At 42.7% G+C, this 17959-nt stretch overlaps 2 protein-coding genes and 2 non-coding genes across 5 annotated transcripts; all 4 read right to left on the bottom strand.

Annotated features, from left to right (window-relative positions):
- Positions 1-1315: 1315 nt before the first annotated feature.
- On the bottom strand, positions 1316-3475 carry sox19b (SRY-box transcription factor 19b). The gene is made up of 2 exons (XM_030780317.1): positions 2835-3475; positions 1316-1562 (listed from the first exon to the last, which is right to left on the bottom strand). Exons 1-2 carry the CDS (start codon positions 3473-3475, stop codon positions 1316-1318), a joined length of 888 nt encoding a protein of 295 aa, XP_030636177.1.
- Positions 3476-11018: 7543 nt separating this feature from the next.
- On the bottom strand, positions 11019-17268 carry eif4a1a (eukaryotic translation initiation factor 4A1A). Of its 2 annotated transcripts, none has more exons than XM_030779806.1 (11): positions 17242-17268; positions 15888-15936; positions 15594-15726; positions 15136-15275; positions 14498-14666; positions 13872-13981; positions 13238-13381; positions 12476-12613; positions 11806-11895; positions 11332-11411; positions 11019-11219 (listed from the first exon to the last, which is right to left on the bottom strand). In XM_030779806.1, the coding sequence occupies exons 1-11, from the start codon at positions 17262-17264 to the stop codon at positions 11075-11077; spliced, it is 1221 nt and encodes a 406-aa protein (XP_030635666.1). In that variant the 5' UTR covers positions 17265-17268; the 3' UTR covers positions 11019-11074. The 2 variants fall into 2 exon arrangements, with proteins under 2 accessions (XP_030635666.1, XP_030635667.1); XM_030779807.1 differs by having other exon boundaries at positions 15888-15930; positions 17242-17264.
- On the bottom strand, positions 12864-13002 carry LOC115817700 (small nucleolar RNA SNORD10). The gene has a single exon (XR_004025490.1). It is a non-coding gene; the product is annotated as a small nucleolar RNA SNORD10 (small nucleolar RNA).
- Positions 14215-14354, bottom strand: LOC115817702 (small nucleolar RNA SNORD10). Its single transcript, XR_004025492.1, has one exon. It is a non-coding gene; the product is annotated as a small nucleolar RNA SNORD10 (small nucleolar RNA).
- Positions 17269-17959: the final 691 nt, after the last annotated feature.

The following is a 17959-nucleotide window of genomic DNA, read 5'->3' as shown; positions in this document are numbered from 1 at the left end:
AAAGAAACGAACCCCCTGCTGACCGTGACATTTTAGCAGCACCTCTTAACTAGTAAAATATTTGGGTTCCAGGAATGGTTCGGGCAAAAACTATATTATTAGCAAAATAGGTGGATAATATACATAAGCAAAGAGGGGGAGCTCAATTAGAATCGGTATTTAAAAAAAGCCCCATTGGTCTAAAGTATCATCCAACACTCAAACAATTATTAAAATCCAGTGCGTATGACTGCGGCAGCTAATCACAAAACAGGATCAGTCATTGCCCCGTATACAAAAATATTAAGACATTTTTGCTGACAGTCTACATATATATATATATATAATTTATCATCTAGTAAAAAGGAGTGCAATTGTTATGTAGATGCCGCTAAAAGTAATGTTCTCAAAATATGGGCTGTCAAGGCAAGAACCATCTATGTTTTGAATGGAGAAAGATAAGTATTACGTCAGTGTCTCAGAGATGTGGGACTATACCAAGTGATTGTTCAATCTAAACTAGATTTCATTCCCTCTAATTTTAATCCACCAAATTCAGAGATTGTCCATTGGACCATACCATGCCACCTTACTTGACAATAAACTTCTTTGTAATTGTCCAAGGCATTGATAGGTCAGGTTTTGAAATCCGGTCTTTCTGGACTACCTTGGTTTATTCCATCGTTATGGCCTTTCAGGAAATATGACATTTCATACAGCACGACAAATCCAGTGCATCACACTGTCCTGTCCGTGCGGTCACGTGATCTATAATCGCTGACCATAAAGAATAGCGATTGGATGACCTGCTTCCAGTGTGTCCAACATGTCCCCGTTCTTTTGCCTCTATGTTTGGTTTTTTGATCTTGATTGCCCATTGCTGCATGAATGGCTCTTGCTCATTTGGACAATGAATGGAGCACAGTGACACATTGTGAAGTTCAACTCCAACCGTACACACACAAACAAGCGATATTTAGATGAAAAAAAAAAAGTTTTACTAAAAACAAAAACTCGTCACATATATACACAGGGTTGTGAAAGACATCGGCTTTGTACACCTGTCCTTCATTCACAGGAAACTTCTAGAAGGAAGGATCTTCAAGCAGCATTAAAAGAATGATTGTGGACAACCAGTCAGAGGATGTGATCAATCAATCTATGCCAAATCTAATCTAAAGCGGGAGAAGTTGGTATATACAAAAATTCTGAATGCGGAGGTAGACATTTTCCTACATGCTGCCACCACTCAGTCTAAGTTTAGGTGCGTACAGTAACCATGTGGAGAGCTGGAATGGAAGGTCCAACAGGTTGCAAAGTCCATCACTCCAGTACCTCAGATGTGTGTAAGAGGGACAGTCCCGCTTAGATAGTGCTGCTGAACACTGGGGTATCCCCTCTGTGCGGCAGGATCACTTGTGTCACCCCCAGGAATATACATGCTGATCATGTCCCTCAGATCTCCCTGCAGAGCTCCACGATGGGGGTTCGGGGCTCCAGTCGGTGAATGCGACACTTGCTCTGGTTTGACCATAGACATTACGGGACTAGGCTGCTGAGGACTGCTGCTGTAGGACATTGGACTGTGGAAGAGAGAAAGAAAGAAAGAAAGAAAGAAAGAAAGAAAGAAAGAGCAAAGGTTAGACTGTGCTGAAAAATTTAGTTTGAACTAAACACTCAAAACATGGCCATTTATCAAAATATTGTTTTGATCAGTCTGCATGAAAGGTTCCGTCCCGTTTGGTTCAGGCCAGAGCTCTAAGAACTCATTTTGGACACAGCTATAAAGTGTTTCTTTCCCTTTTGGGTTCAAGAAATACAGAGTTTGATTCATTTAACCAGCGTTATGATCATTTCAGAGAATTCGCTTGGTAAAACTGCAAGAATGATGGTCCCTCTGACAAATGAATGACAGTCTTTCAGTCATGCGAATTCTCACAGTCAAAATTATTATTAATACTAAGTTAACAACAACACCTGCATCTTTCTTTTCCTGTTGTCCTGATTTTGTGCAACAGTACGTGAATAAATGCCTCCTCATTTTGAATGGAGTGATTGTTACAGGGGGCTGAAACGCACAGAATGTACGCATTTCTGTCACATCTCTAAATTATACATTTGAAGTGCTAAGTTACAATACATGCTATGCTGTTTCACAAAGAATGAGTCGCACAGAGGGATTAAAATCATTTGATTTTGGGCTTTGTCACAAAGCCTTCTATTTACACTAATCCTGAGATCATTACTTAAAATAAATGAATTCTTCTGTTTGTGGTCCCACACCCGTTTTTCTTTGTGTAACTCTACTCAGCTCAGGCATCTGTACTAATATTTGATGCACAGAATTAGTCATTTATTCTTTTAAAATTAACCAAATTTGAGATTGGATAATCTAGAATGGACCACACAAAGCGGCCATTTACCTCTGCTGGGTCATTTGAGGCAAATATTAATGATCAGCTGTTGACACAAGAATAAAGGCAGGTTTGATGATTCATATATTCAACAAGATCAACCGACCAAAGGTTTTGTTTAAAAAGAAAATGTTGGCCTCTCACTGGAATAAACACAATGGCTTCTCAACCACGATAGAGTTCTTAAAACTTCATCTGGATTTTGAAGACTACAACTCTAATTTTTTAAAAAAAAGTATCAATACAATACCGTGTGTGAAATTTACCACTTTTTCCCCATCAAAATAGAAGTGCTGGTTAGTGAATTATAGCTTCATTGTGTTATATAATCGGCTCCATAGGAAACTAATTCATTACATTAAGTCAGAGGGCCAGTTCAGTTGCTTTGAACGACTAAATACGCAACAAATGGTTTACATTTAGTTAAAAAGTGGACCTTACCTGTAAGAGTTTGCGCCGTTCATGTAAGTCTGTGCTGCTGTCATGGGTGGGGGGTACTGAAGGGCCGACAAGTCGTAGCGATGAAGTTGCTGCGGGTAGCCAAGGGTTTCGCTCTGCATCCCCCCGTAGCCCCCTGTTGGACCCCATCCGTAACTATCCATCCTCGGGCTCCCGCCAGTTCCTTGCGCTGCGGCAGCAGCCAGCAAGTTGCCAGCGGATAGAGGGTATTTCCCCACCTGATTGTCCTTCTTTAAGAGAGGTTTGGTTTTGCGGCGAGGCTTGTACTTGTAGTCGGGATACTCCTTCATGTGTAGTGCCCGCAGCCGCTTAGCCTCGTCGATGAACGGCCGCTTCTCTGCGTCCGTCAGCAGCTTCCACTCCGCTCCGAGGCGTTTACTGATCTCGGAGTTGTGCAGTTTCGGGTTCTCCTGTGCCATCTTCCGCCGCTGACCTCGAGACCACACCATAAATGCGTTCATCGGCCGTTTCACTTTGTCCATAGGGTTCCCGCCGGGTGGACAAACTGCCTTGGACCCGGAGTGCATATTACCAACTCCACTAACTGGAGACATCCCCGGACCGTTCTGGTGTGAAGGTGGTGGACCAGAGTTCTTCAATTCATGCTCCATCATACTATACATTGTTGATGTTACTATGTCGCAGCTACGCTGTACGCAAAAATCTGTGACAAATAATTAAAGTTGACTTCAGTAAAGTACCTAATTAGGTCAAACAAATCCGGCGCAGGTGTAGGCTCTTGTCGCCGATGACCTGGCGACTACGCACGGGTTTGCCTGATTTTAATTGACAAGTGGATTTTTCCGTATGAAAAACAAATAGTCTTCTAACGACAATGACTAAACAAATCTGAATCACGGGATATTACAATCCGACTTGTCATAGGTGAAGTAGTTAACTGACCGTAAAGCGTCAATATCTTTCAGTTATACTCAGGCGAACTGTTTGTTCAGATGAAACAAACAAACAAAAAAGATAAATAGTTCTACAATCACAGCTAGTCTATTCTTTTCTAACACTAGACTCAGTCAGCAGACCACTTGTTGAACAGCGATTCATTCCTATAAAGCCAACTGAGAGATAACAAAAAACACTCCCTCTTCACTCGTGCGATTTGTAGAGATAATTGTATTCTGTGCCGGACCAATCGGAGTGCAATGGGTTGTCCCAAATTTGCATTACTATTGTAGGGGTGTGGCAACCTTTAGGAAAAATTCACTTGTTGAATGAGCAGGCTGGATGGGACTTAGTGGGCGGTGACAAAGTGCAATGGAAAATGGTCATATTTGTTTTAAGAAAATTATAGTTGGCTCGTTTAAGGAAATAAAAAACACGACCAAGTGTCAAATAATTTATTTATTATTATTTTATTTTTTTACATTTTTTTGGAAATTAAAATTTTAGTGCTGGTTCTATAGCTGTGTAGTCTATACACTCTCTGCCCTGGTTCCAGACCAACAAACAAACAACAACAACAGCAAAATAAATAAACGAATAAAGAAATTATTGTCATTTATTAATTCTTTTTTATTGAGATATTTTATTAGGAGTATGGCCACACAATACACATATATATAACCTTAAATAGTCTAATGATCGCTAATGAGCTGGTATGAAAGGTATTGTGCGCTTGTCACATAATTTGCCTCACAGTTTCTCTCAACAGTTCACAAACTCAGACAGACCTATGACAATAGACAGGAAAGCCAAGTAAATTTGCCCACTGTTTCTTTTGTGAAGAGGGCACTGAAATATTTGTTTTTGTGTGAAAACCTTAGAATCACAGGAATTTCAGTCCAGCTCTTGAAACATGGTGATGTACTGACAGTCAGAAGAGGAAAATATCGAGGAGCAAATGTAAAAGGACAAATAACGAAATCCATTTCCACAGCACTTTTTAAAAATGACGATAATGTTAATGTTTTGTTCAAATGTAAAAAGTAAAATAGTTTAATAGTCCAAAAGAGTCTTAGTCGTGTATGGTACATTTAAAACAAAAGCATTCAAACAACTGAGATACATGATTAGAATCCGACGAGCGTAAGCGAAGGTCGTCTGAGCTGTGAGAAGGACATTAACACTGATGGGTGCATCGCTAAACAGTCACCATTACGGATGCCCAGGATGCAGTCGGAGGTCAAACTCTTACTTAGAACAATATGGCAATGATCAAATTCAGGAATTTGCTCCGGACCTACTCCTCCACAGCGGCTTTTGCCCCCCCCCCCCTTCACACCCACATACATAGAAACAAACACAAACCCCACAAACTCTCCCCCTACTCTCCTTCTCTGTCCACAATAGTGATAGGTCTAGGTGTCTGAGAGAGTCTGTTGCTACCAGTTTACCGGTTTCTATTAGTTTCACTTTGCACCTCAGTGAGTTCCATTGTTACCTTGGCCAGTCTAATAACCGTGCCCACGACAGGGAAGGGTGAGAGCCCGTGGAACTTCAGTTGCCTCCATTCCCGCGAGGTTGTGTTCTGTGTTGCCAGCTTCTCTTTTCAGATAATTACTTTAGTCTTATTAGTGAAAGACATCTTACAGCTTTTCACAAGAAAGCAAAAAAAAACTGTTTGAAAGTATTGTCACTACAAATTCAAGCCCATTACTGACAATTTGTTGAAACTGGTTAGGTAGCATGCTGTTTTGTTTGTGTGTGTGTGTGTGTGTGTGTGTGTGTGTGTGTGTGTGTGTGTGTGTGTGCATGTGTGTGCATGTGTGTGTGTGTGTGTGTGTGTGTGTTCACATTTGTGCCGCAAGTCCATGGTTGAGTTAGTGTCTCTTTCCTGAGGATGTGGATGAGTGTCAAATGAATGATCGGTGTGGGTTGTGCACAGATTTATGTGTGTTGTTTTGTTCATAAAGGATAGGGGTGTGTGTGAGTGTTTGTTTGTGTAGGCACAGGTGCAAGTGTGTGACTGTGTGTGTTCCGACTCAATTGCAGGTGTTTAAGGAGCGGACCAGTTTCTGTTCGTGACTGACAGTTACGCCCCAGTGCCAATCAAACCAGGAATTGTGGGGCTCCACTCTCCCGTTTCCGTATCCACGACAACCCTCTTTGGAATCTTTTCGAACACCCATCCCCTCCCTTTTTCCCCCTCTCCTGTTCTCCCTCTCTCTCTCTCTCTCCCTCTCTCTCTCTCTCTCTCTCTGCCCCCTCCCCTCTCTCTCTCTCTCTCTTTCTCTCTCTCTCTGTCTCACTCACTTAATCGTACCCTGTCTGATTTTCTTTTACTTTTTCAACAAAGACAGCTTGGGTTTTTAGAATGCATAAAGTCTGTGTCTTGCACCCTTTCACCCAACAAACACACACACACATACACACACGTGTACACACACATGAACCACCCACCTCTCTCTCTCTCTCTCTCTCTCTTCAAGACCATTCTTTCGGAATGCAAAATCCCATTTTCAAGTGCTTGAAAATATAAGTCCACAGCAAGTTACAACAAGGTTGTCATTCCAACTAGTACAAAAGAAAAAAACACTCACAGGATTGAGTCCTGAGCTTTTTAAATACAACTCTAAGGCTGATTTATTTCTTACCACCTGTACCATAGATTTTGATGGACAAAAGTTCAGTAAGTTTGTACTGGGAGCAGCGCATATTGTCTGGAACAATAGGTAACGTCTTTCCCCCCTTCATGTTTTCACACATGTTTCAAACTGTCCGTTAATAAAACTTTTTAATTCATTATTGTTCAATATTTACTTTGTGATCCAACGTTAGACGGGCCCTGTGTTATATCTTTAATAAGCCATAAATTTGTACTGAAATTACTTGAATTGATGTTTTTTTTTTTCTTTTTCCTTTTTACATTTTCTATTATATATTTTTTTCGCAGAACTAGAATCAATACATTTTGACATTAAAAGCTCTCTTGGGTTTTGTTAAATTCAACTTTTGCTACGAAAGTGCGAAGACTGTTTGGGTTTCCTTTCCCACAACTGCAGGCAACTGTCGACTATTTTGTTGGCGTGACGGTTTCAGGATCATTAAGCGTAATTATTGTGACACATATGTTATTCTTTTTTTGGGTGTGTTAAGCTTCAACTGTTATACTGACAGTGTCCTAATCGGCAATTCCTCCGCTGATGTCTGTTGTCGCCAAATTTGTCCTCGCAGAACTTGAAAATAGACCACGTTAAGACTACAGTTTAGATATTTGCATTGGTGTCAAACTGGCACGAAGCCTCTCCATTGACAATGGTGTTCGCGGCAGGAGGGTAACGATGGACGTTGTCGGAGGGCATATTTGCGCACTTCATAAGTAATGTACCAACCTGAAATACGGGATAGTTTTATCACCTTACACAATACTAAGTCCGCAGGTGGTCTCACGTGGAAAATCTAAATGTTCTTATATTCTAAATAGCCTACACATGGAACGAGAACGCTGTATAAGTTAAGCGTTAGTTGTCAGGTTAATTGAATGGCAGTAGTTGTTCATTTATATTATTTCTGTTACAGTATAACAGTGTAGTGATAGGCTAAAAGTTTTATCTCTTCAATTCAATCACTTTTTCCCCACTTGTACGTTTTATTGCCATTCAGGTAAACGTACGTATGTTTATCAACGCGTATTAAACGTTAATTTTGTTTAAATGGCCATATTTTTATGCAATAAGGATTTAAAATCGGTATTTCGAAAAAGTAAAAGAACCTCAGCGACAATATGGCACACATCAAAGTTGTATGAGAAGGATTCTGAAAAACAAGGGAGTTTGAGGGCCCGAGTTACAGCCTTCTGGTCCTACTTAATTTTCAGTGTATTGTTGCTCATAACTGCCTCCATTTTCAACTGTGAGAAGTAATGGGAATTCTAATACTATGGAAATTGGAAAAGAAAAATACAGAGGTTTGACAGAAAGGAGAGGAAATCTGAAAGAACAGGAATTAAGTGGGATGAAAATTAAGAAATGAGAGAGAATGATAGATTAAAGAGGGCAAAATAAAAGGGGGAATGACTGAAGAGAAGGTTAAGGAGAGAGGAAAGGGATGTAAAAGAAAAAAAAAGGGAGCTTTGAGAAAAGGGGAAGGGTGTTGCGGGGGATTGGGAGAAAGAGAGAGAGAGAGAGCGAGCGAGAGAGAGGAGGGGGGAGGAAAAAGAGGGGGGGGGGGGGGTCCTCAGTCTTCTCTGACAGGGTCGTTGAATGGGCCTCTATTCTCTCTCTTCTCATGTAAATTTAGCCTTCAGACTCCGAGCCATCCGTCACTGAACAGAAAGCCCTTGGCAGGCCCTTTACGAGCCTCCCACTCGCATAATCCCCTGGCCCACAATCGGTCAGCCAGCGGGGGGGTTGGGGGACAGGGGTGGGGGTGATGGCGGTGGGGGTTACGGACCCAGTGAAAGTGTTTGGAAAGGGCCACCTACACTGAAAAACAATAATCAAAACATTACATATTATAAGGTATACAGGCCAGTGGAGGGGGAAAGGGGGGGGGGGAGGTGAAGAGGGGGGACAGGCAAGTGTGTGGGGTGGCTGTTATGGTTTTCCAAAGGAGGTATGCGAACAAGAGGAGGAAAGGAAGAAACAGAGAGGAAGATTGAGAGGGATGGGGTGGGATAGTGACATGAAGGAAATGGAGGGAAATGTGACAGGACACAGGATTCGGGAATTACTCCACTGTTCAGATGATGGACAGGTGAATGGAGCGAGCTAAGCACCTTTGTTTAAGAGGAAGAATATTGGTGCCGGGATCTTTGAACTTAAGAGTCACTGAAAGTTTCGACGATTGCATGAAAAAAAAAAACGAAACACTGATGGCGCGGTGCAGGTGAATGAATGTAAACGTGAGGATCTTAATATTCATCAGCGGGTCCTTTTCATTGCTCATAATATGAGTGTCCATTCATCTGTTTGCTATGCACATTATCTCAGTTCACGGACACATTTGAGACTAAACAGCAGTGCCTACAGCCTTCTCTGATCAAATGAAACTGCCTCTTGTCTGCCCTCTAGTGGAATTAATTGGGAACTGCGCCCTTCCATCGATTCTGTTGTAAAACCTGATATCACAGAAAGTGGTGTGCCAAAGATTATCTGTTGTTTTTTTAAATACATTCATATACTCAGATTAAGGCTTTGTCTCCCTTGCATTTGCTGTGTATTCAAAGAGAACAGATATCGCAGAGACCTGTTTTGGAGATGGCATACTTCTGACAGCTGGCTGGCAAGCCCCATGCATGACTCAATCTATAAATATATATTTATCTGTTGTCATTTACAGCACATTACAAGTTATGATAATAATCAAGGATAGTCGACAAGAATGACAGAGCAGCATTCCCCGCGTTCCAATCCACAGCATGTTAATCATCAAAGCTAGTCCAAGTCACAAGCATATCTGAGGTATTTTTCCATGTACAGTACGTGGCATTTTAGAACCCAATTCCCACACTAGCAGCTGAAATGAGATATTTCAGACAGTAGTTCACCTAGTCTTCTAATGATTTTCATTGCCTTGAATATGTTATTAAATGTAACTGCTACCCAATGCGCTGATAGACAAGGGTTTGAGTGGCTTTTGTGGAAATAGGGAATTTCTGAGTATACTGACATCAACATCAAATGCAACTAACCTACAAACAACACAGCTAAACTAGATGAACCTAAATAACCTAAAGAAAGGATTTTATAACTCAGTAACTCACAGGCTGCAATCTATGACAGCATTCTAATTGATTTAAAATTTTGACTACGTGTAGCTTCCATCACATACGCTAGTCCACTTTTTGATATTCAGTACGTGTGCTCTCTCCTAATTATCACTCTTCAAAAGATTCTCAACATCACCATGACTACTGCGTTCCTTTAACAATCATAATTAAATGAATACCAAATAAAGAATCTGCCTTGTTAAAAAGGAGAATACCTTTATTTAAGACCATTAAAATAAATACTATACAGAATCCAATGTAGAAAACGTTTAATACACTGTTTCTGCTTTTCAAAAAAAGGTTAACAATCACATTTTTTCATAAATTCATTTAAAAAATAGCACTGACCATTGTAAACCTCACATCCTAAGACCCTGCCCCACAATTCCAACCCCAAATGACAGGCATTTTTTAAACAAAGCAGAAAAAAACCCCACCCTCTGTATAATCTCTGTATTCTCTCTTGTTTTCAGTTTGGTCCTTTATGTATAAGACCCCTCCCACATTCTGGTGAGGTAGGTAACATGATAGACACACCACAGTACATCCAGAATGTGACAGGTCACTAAACTGTGGAGTACAGTGTCTGGTGGTGACCATCAGGCCCCTGTCAAACTTATACTAATGCCATGAGCCACCTGACCCCCCCCCCCTTCTCCAAGGACTGTCATAAATATTCTATACATACATAGAGGTATAGAATAAATATGTACAAAATACCAAAAAAAAAAAAAAAAAACCACTACAGCATAAGCCTATACAAGAAGTAAATGAAGAGAAGTAAATTAGCAACAAAAAAAAAAAAGATTTACAGCAAACTATTCCAATTTGATTCATGATCACAACTTTGAACGCAACAATTGTTTGTTTGGTTGACTGACCCACTCAAAAAAGAAACCCCCCCCCCCCCCCCCAAAAAACCCAAGGACATAACTGAGTTGTAGTTTGGTTTGTCAAATACTGGAATGGGTTGAATTGGTGATGCTATAGCCACTATAACTGAATATGGTCTGACACTGCACAAGTGCACACAGCAACAGCAAAATGTAGTGCTACATGGAATGCCACACAGCAAAAAGAAGAAAAAAAATTTATATTTTGCAACATTTTTTCCTTTTTTTTTTCTCTTGGTAACCTGAGACTACACATCGGCAATGGCAAAATTTTAGGAGTCATCTCATTATCACTATGGACCACAAACAGACTGTCAAATCTGATCTCAATAACCTAGTAATAATCTTTAATGCCCCCACCCGCCACCCCATTACAATCCCAGACTCCCAGCTGTATGAGTGCAGATTGAAATTTGCTTGGGAGCAGCTGTTATTGATTTGGCTTTTCTCTAAAAATTCAGTCCATTTCAGTCCTAAAAAAAACCATACTTGATTTTCAAGTGGCGTCAAACAGGGCTACAAGACATTGTCAAGTTCTACATGGAAAATGCAAATGGGAACCCAAAAAAAAAAAAAAAAAAAGCCCCCCCCCCCCCCCCCCAAAAAAGAAAGAAAAAAAAAAAAAACCACGAATACAAGAGGAAAGTGTGAGGAACGGGATCAATCTAAATCAGGTCGGCCACGTTCATGGGCATCTCTTCCACGGTGGTGTTGTAGAAGGTCTCGATGTCTCGCAGCGTACGCTTGTCATCCTCGGTCACCATGTTAATGGCCACTCCCTTTCTGCCGAAACGTCCGCCTCGCCCGATCCTGAACGCAAAACAACGTTACAGATACTAGCACGGCGACGAGCGGAAACGTCCGCCGTAACGAGGACGAGAGAAAAAGGGTACTGGGGGGTTTGTTGGTGCGCTGCACTCACCTGTGGATGTAATTCTCTCTGTTAGTAGGCAGGTCATAGTTAATGACCAAGGACACCTGCTGTACATCAATGCCTCTGGCCTGGCGAGAAAACAGGAGAGAGAACAGTTATTTCCATTGGCTGGATTTGGCATTCGACACGACAGCAAGACTGCTGTATTGAACAGCTTTCCTAAACAGGTTACGTCGTGACAAATGGGAACTGGATAACTTGTTTGGGGGGGGGGCGGCTTGGGGTGAGGTTAAAGGTAAACTTGACGTGTGTCATTTTGTAATGTCAACTGCTTTATAGTCGTGAAAAGGTACACAGACACCCAGTCACTGTGGAGAACAGCTGTGATACTGTTCCAAAGACTTTCGTTCCCTGCACAGCAGTGGCAGCTGAGGGGAGAGGGATCTTTGGGGGGGTGGGGTTGGATAGAGTAAGATGGTTGGGGGGGGGGGGGGGGGGGGGGGGGTGGTGTCAGATTCTCACCAGCAGGTCAGTGGTGATGAGCACCCTACTGGAGCCGGAGCGGAACTCCTTCATGATCACGTCTCTCTCCTTCTGCTCCATGTCACCGTGCTGCAACACAGGGAGAAACGCCATGAGTGAGGTCTACACAAATCAGCTTGCAATCTGAACACCACACAAAAGTGCCAGCGTCAGAGGAGAGTCCTAGAACAAGGCCATTCCCAGTTTATGGGGGGGTTGGGGCACATTAATGCTAAACCCGTATAATTCTAAGCTTATTTGAATTATGTAAGAGATCCAAAAGTACTAAGTTCAAGACTGTAAAGCACCACACCCCAACGGATTAACACAAACACCGACTTATCTGTAAGACAAGTCTGAAAGGGCAATAGAGTTTGAGTCTGATGACTGATTTCCTGTGCCCATAGCATGAACCAGCCATTAGCTCACTACACAGAGGTGACTGGGATGAATATGGACTTCATTTACTTTTCCCCTAACAGATATAGGTCTTAGTGCCACGGAGACACTGCCTTGCCCAGTTGATAGGGGTTACAGAGGAAAGAAAAAAATAGAAGTTCTAATAACTGAGTCAAAATAGTAGTAAAATCATAAGAAAGTCTAAAGGGTAAGGAAAAAAAAAAAAAAAAAAAAAAAGGTAATTAGTGATTAGTGGAGGGATGTCTCTTACCAGGGCAGAGACTGTGAAGTCTCGTGCGTGCATCTTCTCAGTCAGCCAGTCCACCTTCCTGCGAGTGTTGATGAAGATGACGGCCTGAGTGATGGTCAGTGTCTCATACAGATCACAGAGGGTGTCCAGCTTCCATTCCTGATACAGAAAAGGGGGAAAGGGGGGGGGTTAAAAAAAAAACAAAAAACCCAAACATTAATAGACTTCAAACAGAGAGCCACATCAACATTACAGACCTTCTTCAAAGCACGAGTTGGAACAATTAACAGCTCAGGAGTTTAAGAGGGGTTCTTTATTTCAGATAATATGTAAGAGGATCCACTTGAGCTCTCTTGTCCTCAGATCACCACCAAGTGGTCACTACCATGTTAAAGCACAAGAGGGCGCTGTTTTCAGCCATTAAATCTCTGATCATTGCCCCAGAGCTCGACAGGCGCTAGTGTACCAGGAAGCAGAACGCCCACTGGACACCGATGCCTGGTGAGGATTCTGGGGTCAGTTGACACGCATGGGGATCATCACGAAACAGCAAAACACCTCCTCAGCCCGTGTTAGTTACTGAAAGCACTCGCGTTGAACAGACTAAAGCAGAACGCTCTCAGTAAGTGGCACATTTCTCTTACAACAGAGTCCGTGCATTGTCTGTACCTCATCAGGGCAGACTAAGGAGGACAATGAATGACCGGTAAAGATAACTAACAAACTGGTTCAACAGTCCTACTGAGAAAGAAATTCTCTTAATTCTCTTAGAACAGCACTCACCTCTTTCTCCACGTTAATGTAGAACTGGCGAATACCCTCCAGGGTCAGCTCCTCTTTTTTGACCAGGATGCGGACGGGGTCACGCATGAACTTGGTGGTGACTTCAAGCACTTCCTGGGGCATGGTAGCCGACAGGAGAATGACCTGCGGGGGGGGGAGACAGATTTTGTTCGCGTGACTGAAGCCGTTCGCCGACGACACGAGCACCCGCTCGCGCGGCGCACGGTTCGGTTATGGTTAACGCAACGCTGACGTCAAAAATGTCAACTGCTTTATAGTCGTGACGCGGGACAGGGAAACCCACTCACTGTGGAGAACAGTTAGTATTCTATACCAACGATCATGATTCCCTTAACAACACACGGAGTTGCGGGGAAGAGGGATCTTGGATCAGAGCGGGGGAAGAAATCGCGGTGCCGTCGCCTCACCTGTCTGACCTCAGCTCTAGTCAACTCCAATTATAATCAAGAGTTTTATTTAATGTTACTCAAATTAATGTCTGCATGGACAACGAGCCCATGCGTCCTCAGAGAACACACTTGCCAGTGAACACTTTAGAAAGCACTAGACACTGCCCGCCCACTGAAGTGAGACACGGCAAAGCGAGGTGAATTACCGCGGTCAACGTGCGTACCTGAGTGCTGGGGGACAGCTTGCGGAAAATCTCGTAGATCTGATCCTTAAAGCCGCGACTCAGCATCTCGTCAGCCTCGTCCAGCGCAAACATCTTGATGTATTTGGGGGCTGGTGACACAGAAAAAAAAAGGCATTAAACACAAAGACCTCAAGTATGTTCAACAAAGAGGCGATTTTGCGAGGGAAGTGGGCTGAGCCTCAAATTACGTCGGTGGCGGTTAGCTGACGTGATTACGAGGTGAGCGAATCCAAACAAAAACCCAAACCCACGTTCATGACTTGTTTGACCTAGTCAAAGTCTAGCAGGAAAAAAAAAAAAACCATTATACACTGGAATTGCTGTATTCAGCCGCGTAAAGATCTGATCACGTCCCCAGAGTCCTGCGGCCCCAGACACATCAGCCAGCAGAACGCTGGTTAACAGCTGTCAGCCGCAGGGGGCACCGGGGTCAGTTGACACGCATGGATATCATCATTATACAGCCTTTTACTTCTGTCATTCATTCTCTTCACCCGCTACAAATATCTCTACGATTCACGACCAGCTTGAGACGGAAGCTATTATCGAGTCAAGCGTCGACCGCTCCGTTTGTCCGGCCTGAATTGGGCGAAACGTTCACTTACAGAGATGTTTCCGGGTGAGCATGTCAAAGACGCGCCCGGGAGTGCCGACGACTATGTGGGGTGCCTCTGCCTGCAGCTTCTGGGCGTCGGCCCGCACGTTGGTCCCTCCGATACAGGCGTGGCAGGTGGCCCCCATGTAGTCCCCGAGAGCCAGGATCACTTTCTGGATCTGAGGAAACAAACAGGGGGCGTGTTAGAAACAGAATGTTACTCATGATACTTATTAAGCTGTTAAAGTCCAGCTAATGAGTCACTAATTATTCATTAATCCAACTGAAATGCATAAGGCCACAAGTCCATCAGGACTCACAGGTCACTAATAGAGTATAACGAGTAATGATAGAGAGTGAGAACAGTTAGCTTCTATAGTGTGTCTGTGCCCATAGCATGAACCAGCCGTTAGCTCACTACACAGAGGTGACTGGGATGAATATGGACTTCATTTGCTTTTCCCCTAACAGATATAGGTCTTAGTGCCACAGAGACACTGCCTTGCCCAGTTGATAAGGGTACAGCCATGTTGAGCATGACAACCTTTCAAACTCATGAGAGTACCTCAAAGGCTTTGGTTAGCCTGCTTCCGGCTGGGAGAGAGAGCCAAGTCATCTGGAAGGAAGAGAGTTAATTTTGGATCTTACCTGCTGGGCAAGCTCTCTGGTCGGGGCCAGGACCATAGCCTGGGTGCCAATCAGCTCAATGTCAATCTGCTGCAGGATGGAGATGGCAAAGGTGGCAGTCTTCCCTGTGCCCGACTGAGCCTGTGCAATAACATCGTACCCTGGGAAAAGAAAACGCACAAATGTTCAAGATCAGCGCACGTTCGTTTTGCTAGCAAAGAAACAATGACAACCTTAATTCAGAGTATGTGCCCATAGCATGAACCAGCCATTAGCTCACTACACAGAGGTGACTGGGATGAATATGGACTTCATTTACTCTTCCCCTAACAGATATAGGTCTTAGTGCCACAGAGACACTGCCTTGCCCAGTTGATAGGGGTAACATGTTCGTATGAGATCGCTTCTGTATCCCTCACAGGTTTTAAATGTAATACATATACAATAAGCATATACAGTACATAAACATAAATACATACCCTTGATGCAAGGGAGAATCGCTCTCTGCTGGATGGCAGAGGGCTTCTCAAAACCATAAGCATAGATTCCCCTGAGCAAACTCTCGCGAAGGTTCATGTCATCAAAGTTATCGACAATCTCCTGCCAGTTGCTCTGAAATGGGAGAGAGAGCACATTTGTTATTTTCTTTCCCAGCTTTACAATATCAGCCTTGCATCAAAGAAACACCAGAAGCTCCATTCTAGCACCATGTGATCACATTGTACTCAGTGGGCCTGAATGTCTTAAAACAAAATAAATCAATGAAAACTCACCTCAATGACTCCATCTGGCTCCATGCCCTCTGGGCCATTGTCTCTAGGACTGAAATTAAAAAAAAAAGTCATTAGCATATTCCCCTGAGACTTGGCAATATAAAACAAACCATGCAAATTAGCGTGACCAGCTTGATTAGGGTCATAGTAGATCACAGATTCAGTCCACATTACCACATTTAATGCTTGAGCAAACAATAAAATTACCTCCCATGTCTTAATCACAGAATACATTACGAAAACCTATGACTTGGACCAGAGACAAGCTGCTTTTGATATGAGTAGAACAGTTTTCGTTTTTAAGATGGACGGTTCGCTGCATTTTTGTCGACACGTCGTATGGGGGCGGTCGGCTTTCTTCAACAAAAAAAAAAAGTCTCAGAGGCCGCCATTTTTGTTCCCGGCAACAAAAATGGTTGTCTATTCGCCTCACTTCCCACACCCGTGTCTATCAAATTTAGGAGTATCATTCAGTGACCATACTATAAAACTTAAAAATAATCCATCGAACAGAACCTGTCAGATGTTAAAATGTGTGTAGAAGCGGTGAACAGTGATTGAACGCAGCTATGTAAAATAAGCCTTTATCACAAATTAAAAACCACTATGCGATGTTTCTTGGTTAAAAAATGGAATCGTACAGAGCTCTGGTGAACGTTTATGGCGGAATTATGCTTCCGGATATTGCCCAGCTTGGCCGAACTGACATTTTCTTTCTTCTTCCCCGGTAGAAGGGAATGTCGGACCATGTGCTCTCACTGAGGACATTCTACACGAGTGAAATATGGCCACTGTAAAGCCGATCGGCCCATTTTCACTACTTGATACGAGCTAAGAAATTTCGAAATATGTCTAAGGAAACGAGCGAAACAATATATTTATACTGCATCACATGAGTTCTCTCATTGTGCTTTGAACTGGCGACGAACAGGTGAACTTGGCAAGCATGTGCGTACAGGGCTGTGCAGTCATGCCGGCCCCGCGCTAGTTAACGGAATTAGCTTGCTAGCTAGTTAGCTAGGTTGAAACACACGTTGCTCTACAAGTGCCGGCGACGTAACGTTTTATAACATGAAAACTAGTTCAAATATACCGGACAAATAATTCGAAGACAGTTAAAACCTCAGATTTTCTACATTTACATGGAGTGCTTAAAGGCTTCTAAGATTTCGACCGGCTATCGAGCACGTTATAACATGACCTAAAAAGCGATATTCGCAAGCAAATTTGCAACAAAACGTACACATATTCAGAAATATCGAAAGGCACAAACGGTTCACATCACCACACAATAAAAGTTTCGATGTCACAAAATGAAATACTGAATTCGACTAAATGCCGGTCAGTGCCTTACCTATCATCGTGTTCAGCCGACATTATCACAAAGAATGGTATGGCGGAAATGTGGTAAGTACTTAAATGTGACGCGAAAAGTGCTGTCTTGATTGCTGAGGTTCCAAGTCAATCAGAACCGGGAATACCTGTGTTGACATTTCATAGGCTGTACTACATGCCAATCAAAATAAGAGTCACGCCTTTACCTCGTGACAACTAAAGGGAGGTGGGATTACTATAAATCCCGCCTACAGAAAACAGCTGAAAGACAACAGCGACATTAATACGTATTTCATTGGTCTCATGGAAAAAGAATCGGTCTTTTTGCTATCTAGGACCTAATTTCCCGTAATTAAATCCTGGAAAAGATTAAGCTATAACAGTTAACGAACAGTTTAGCTGGTCATTGATCAGTTATAAAAATTTGTCATGAAACACGTACATGCCCCTAACGTACCGCACTTTCGTCATTTACGGTTATCGTACGACCCTCCCTCTATGTTGTAACTTGTGCCTCTTTGTTCTTAGGACCCCGATGTAATGACGCATTTCTTGAGTCATAATGACATCGACACTACATCTTGTGATAATAACGTCTGAACGCAGTTTTTTTTTGTTGCACATAACATATGTCAATTTAAAGTTGAGTTGAAGTCTGGTGAGTCTATAGCCCGTTGTTCAAGGCGTGATATTGTAAGAGTGACACTCGGCAAATGAGTCATTGTTTCAAAGTCTAA

The sequence above is a fragment of the Chanos chanos genome, chromosome 7 (assembly GCF_902362185.1).
Source record: "Chanos chanos chromosome 7, fChaCha1.1, whole genome shotgun sequence".
Taxonomy (NCBI): Eukaryota; Metazoa; Chordata; class Actinopteri; order Gonorynchiformes; family Chanidae; genus Chanos; species Chanos chanos.
Note: the sequence above shows the minus strand (reverse complement) of the source record. Positions and strands in the feature narration are given on the sequence as shown.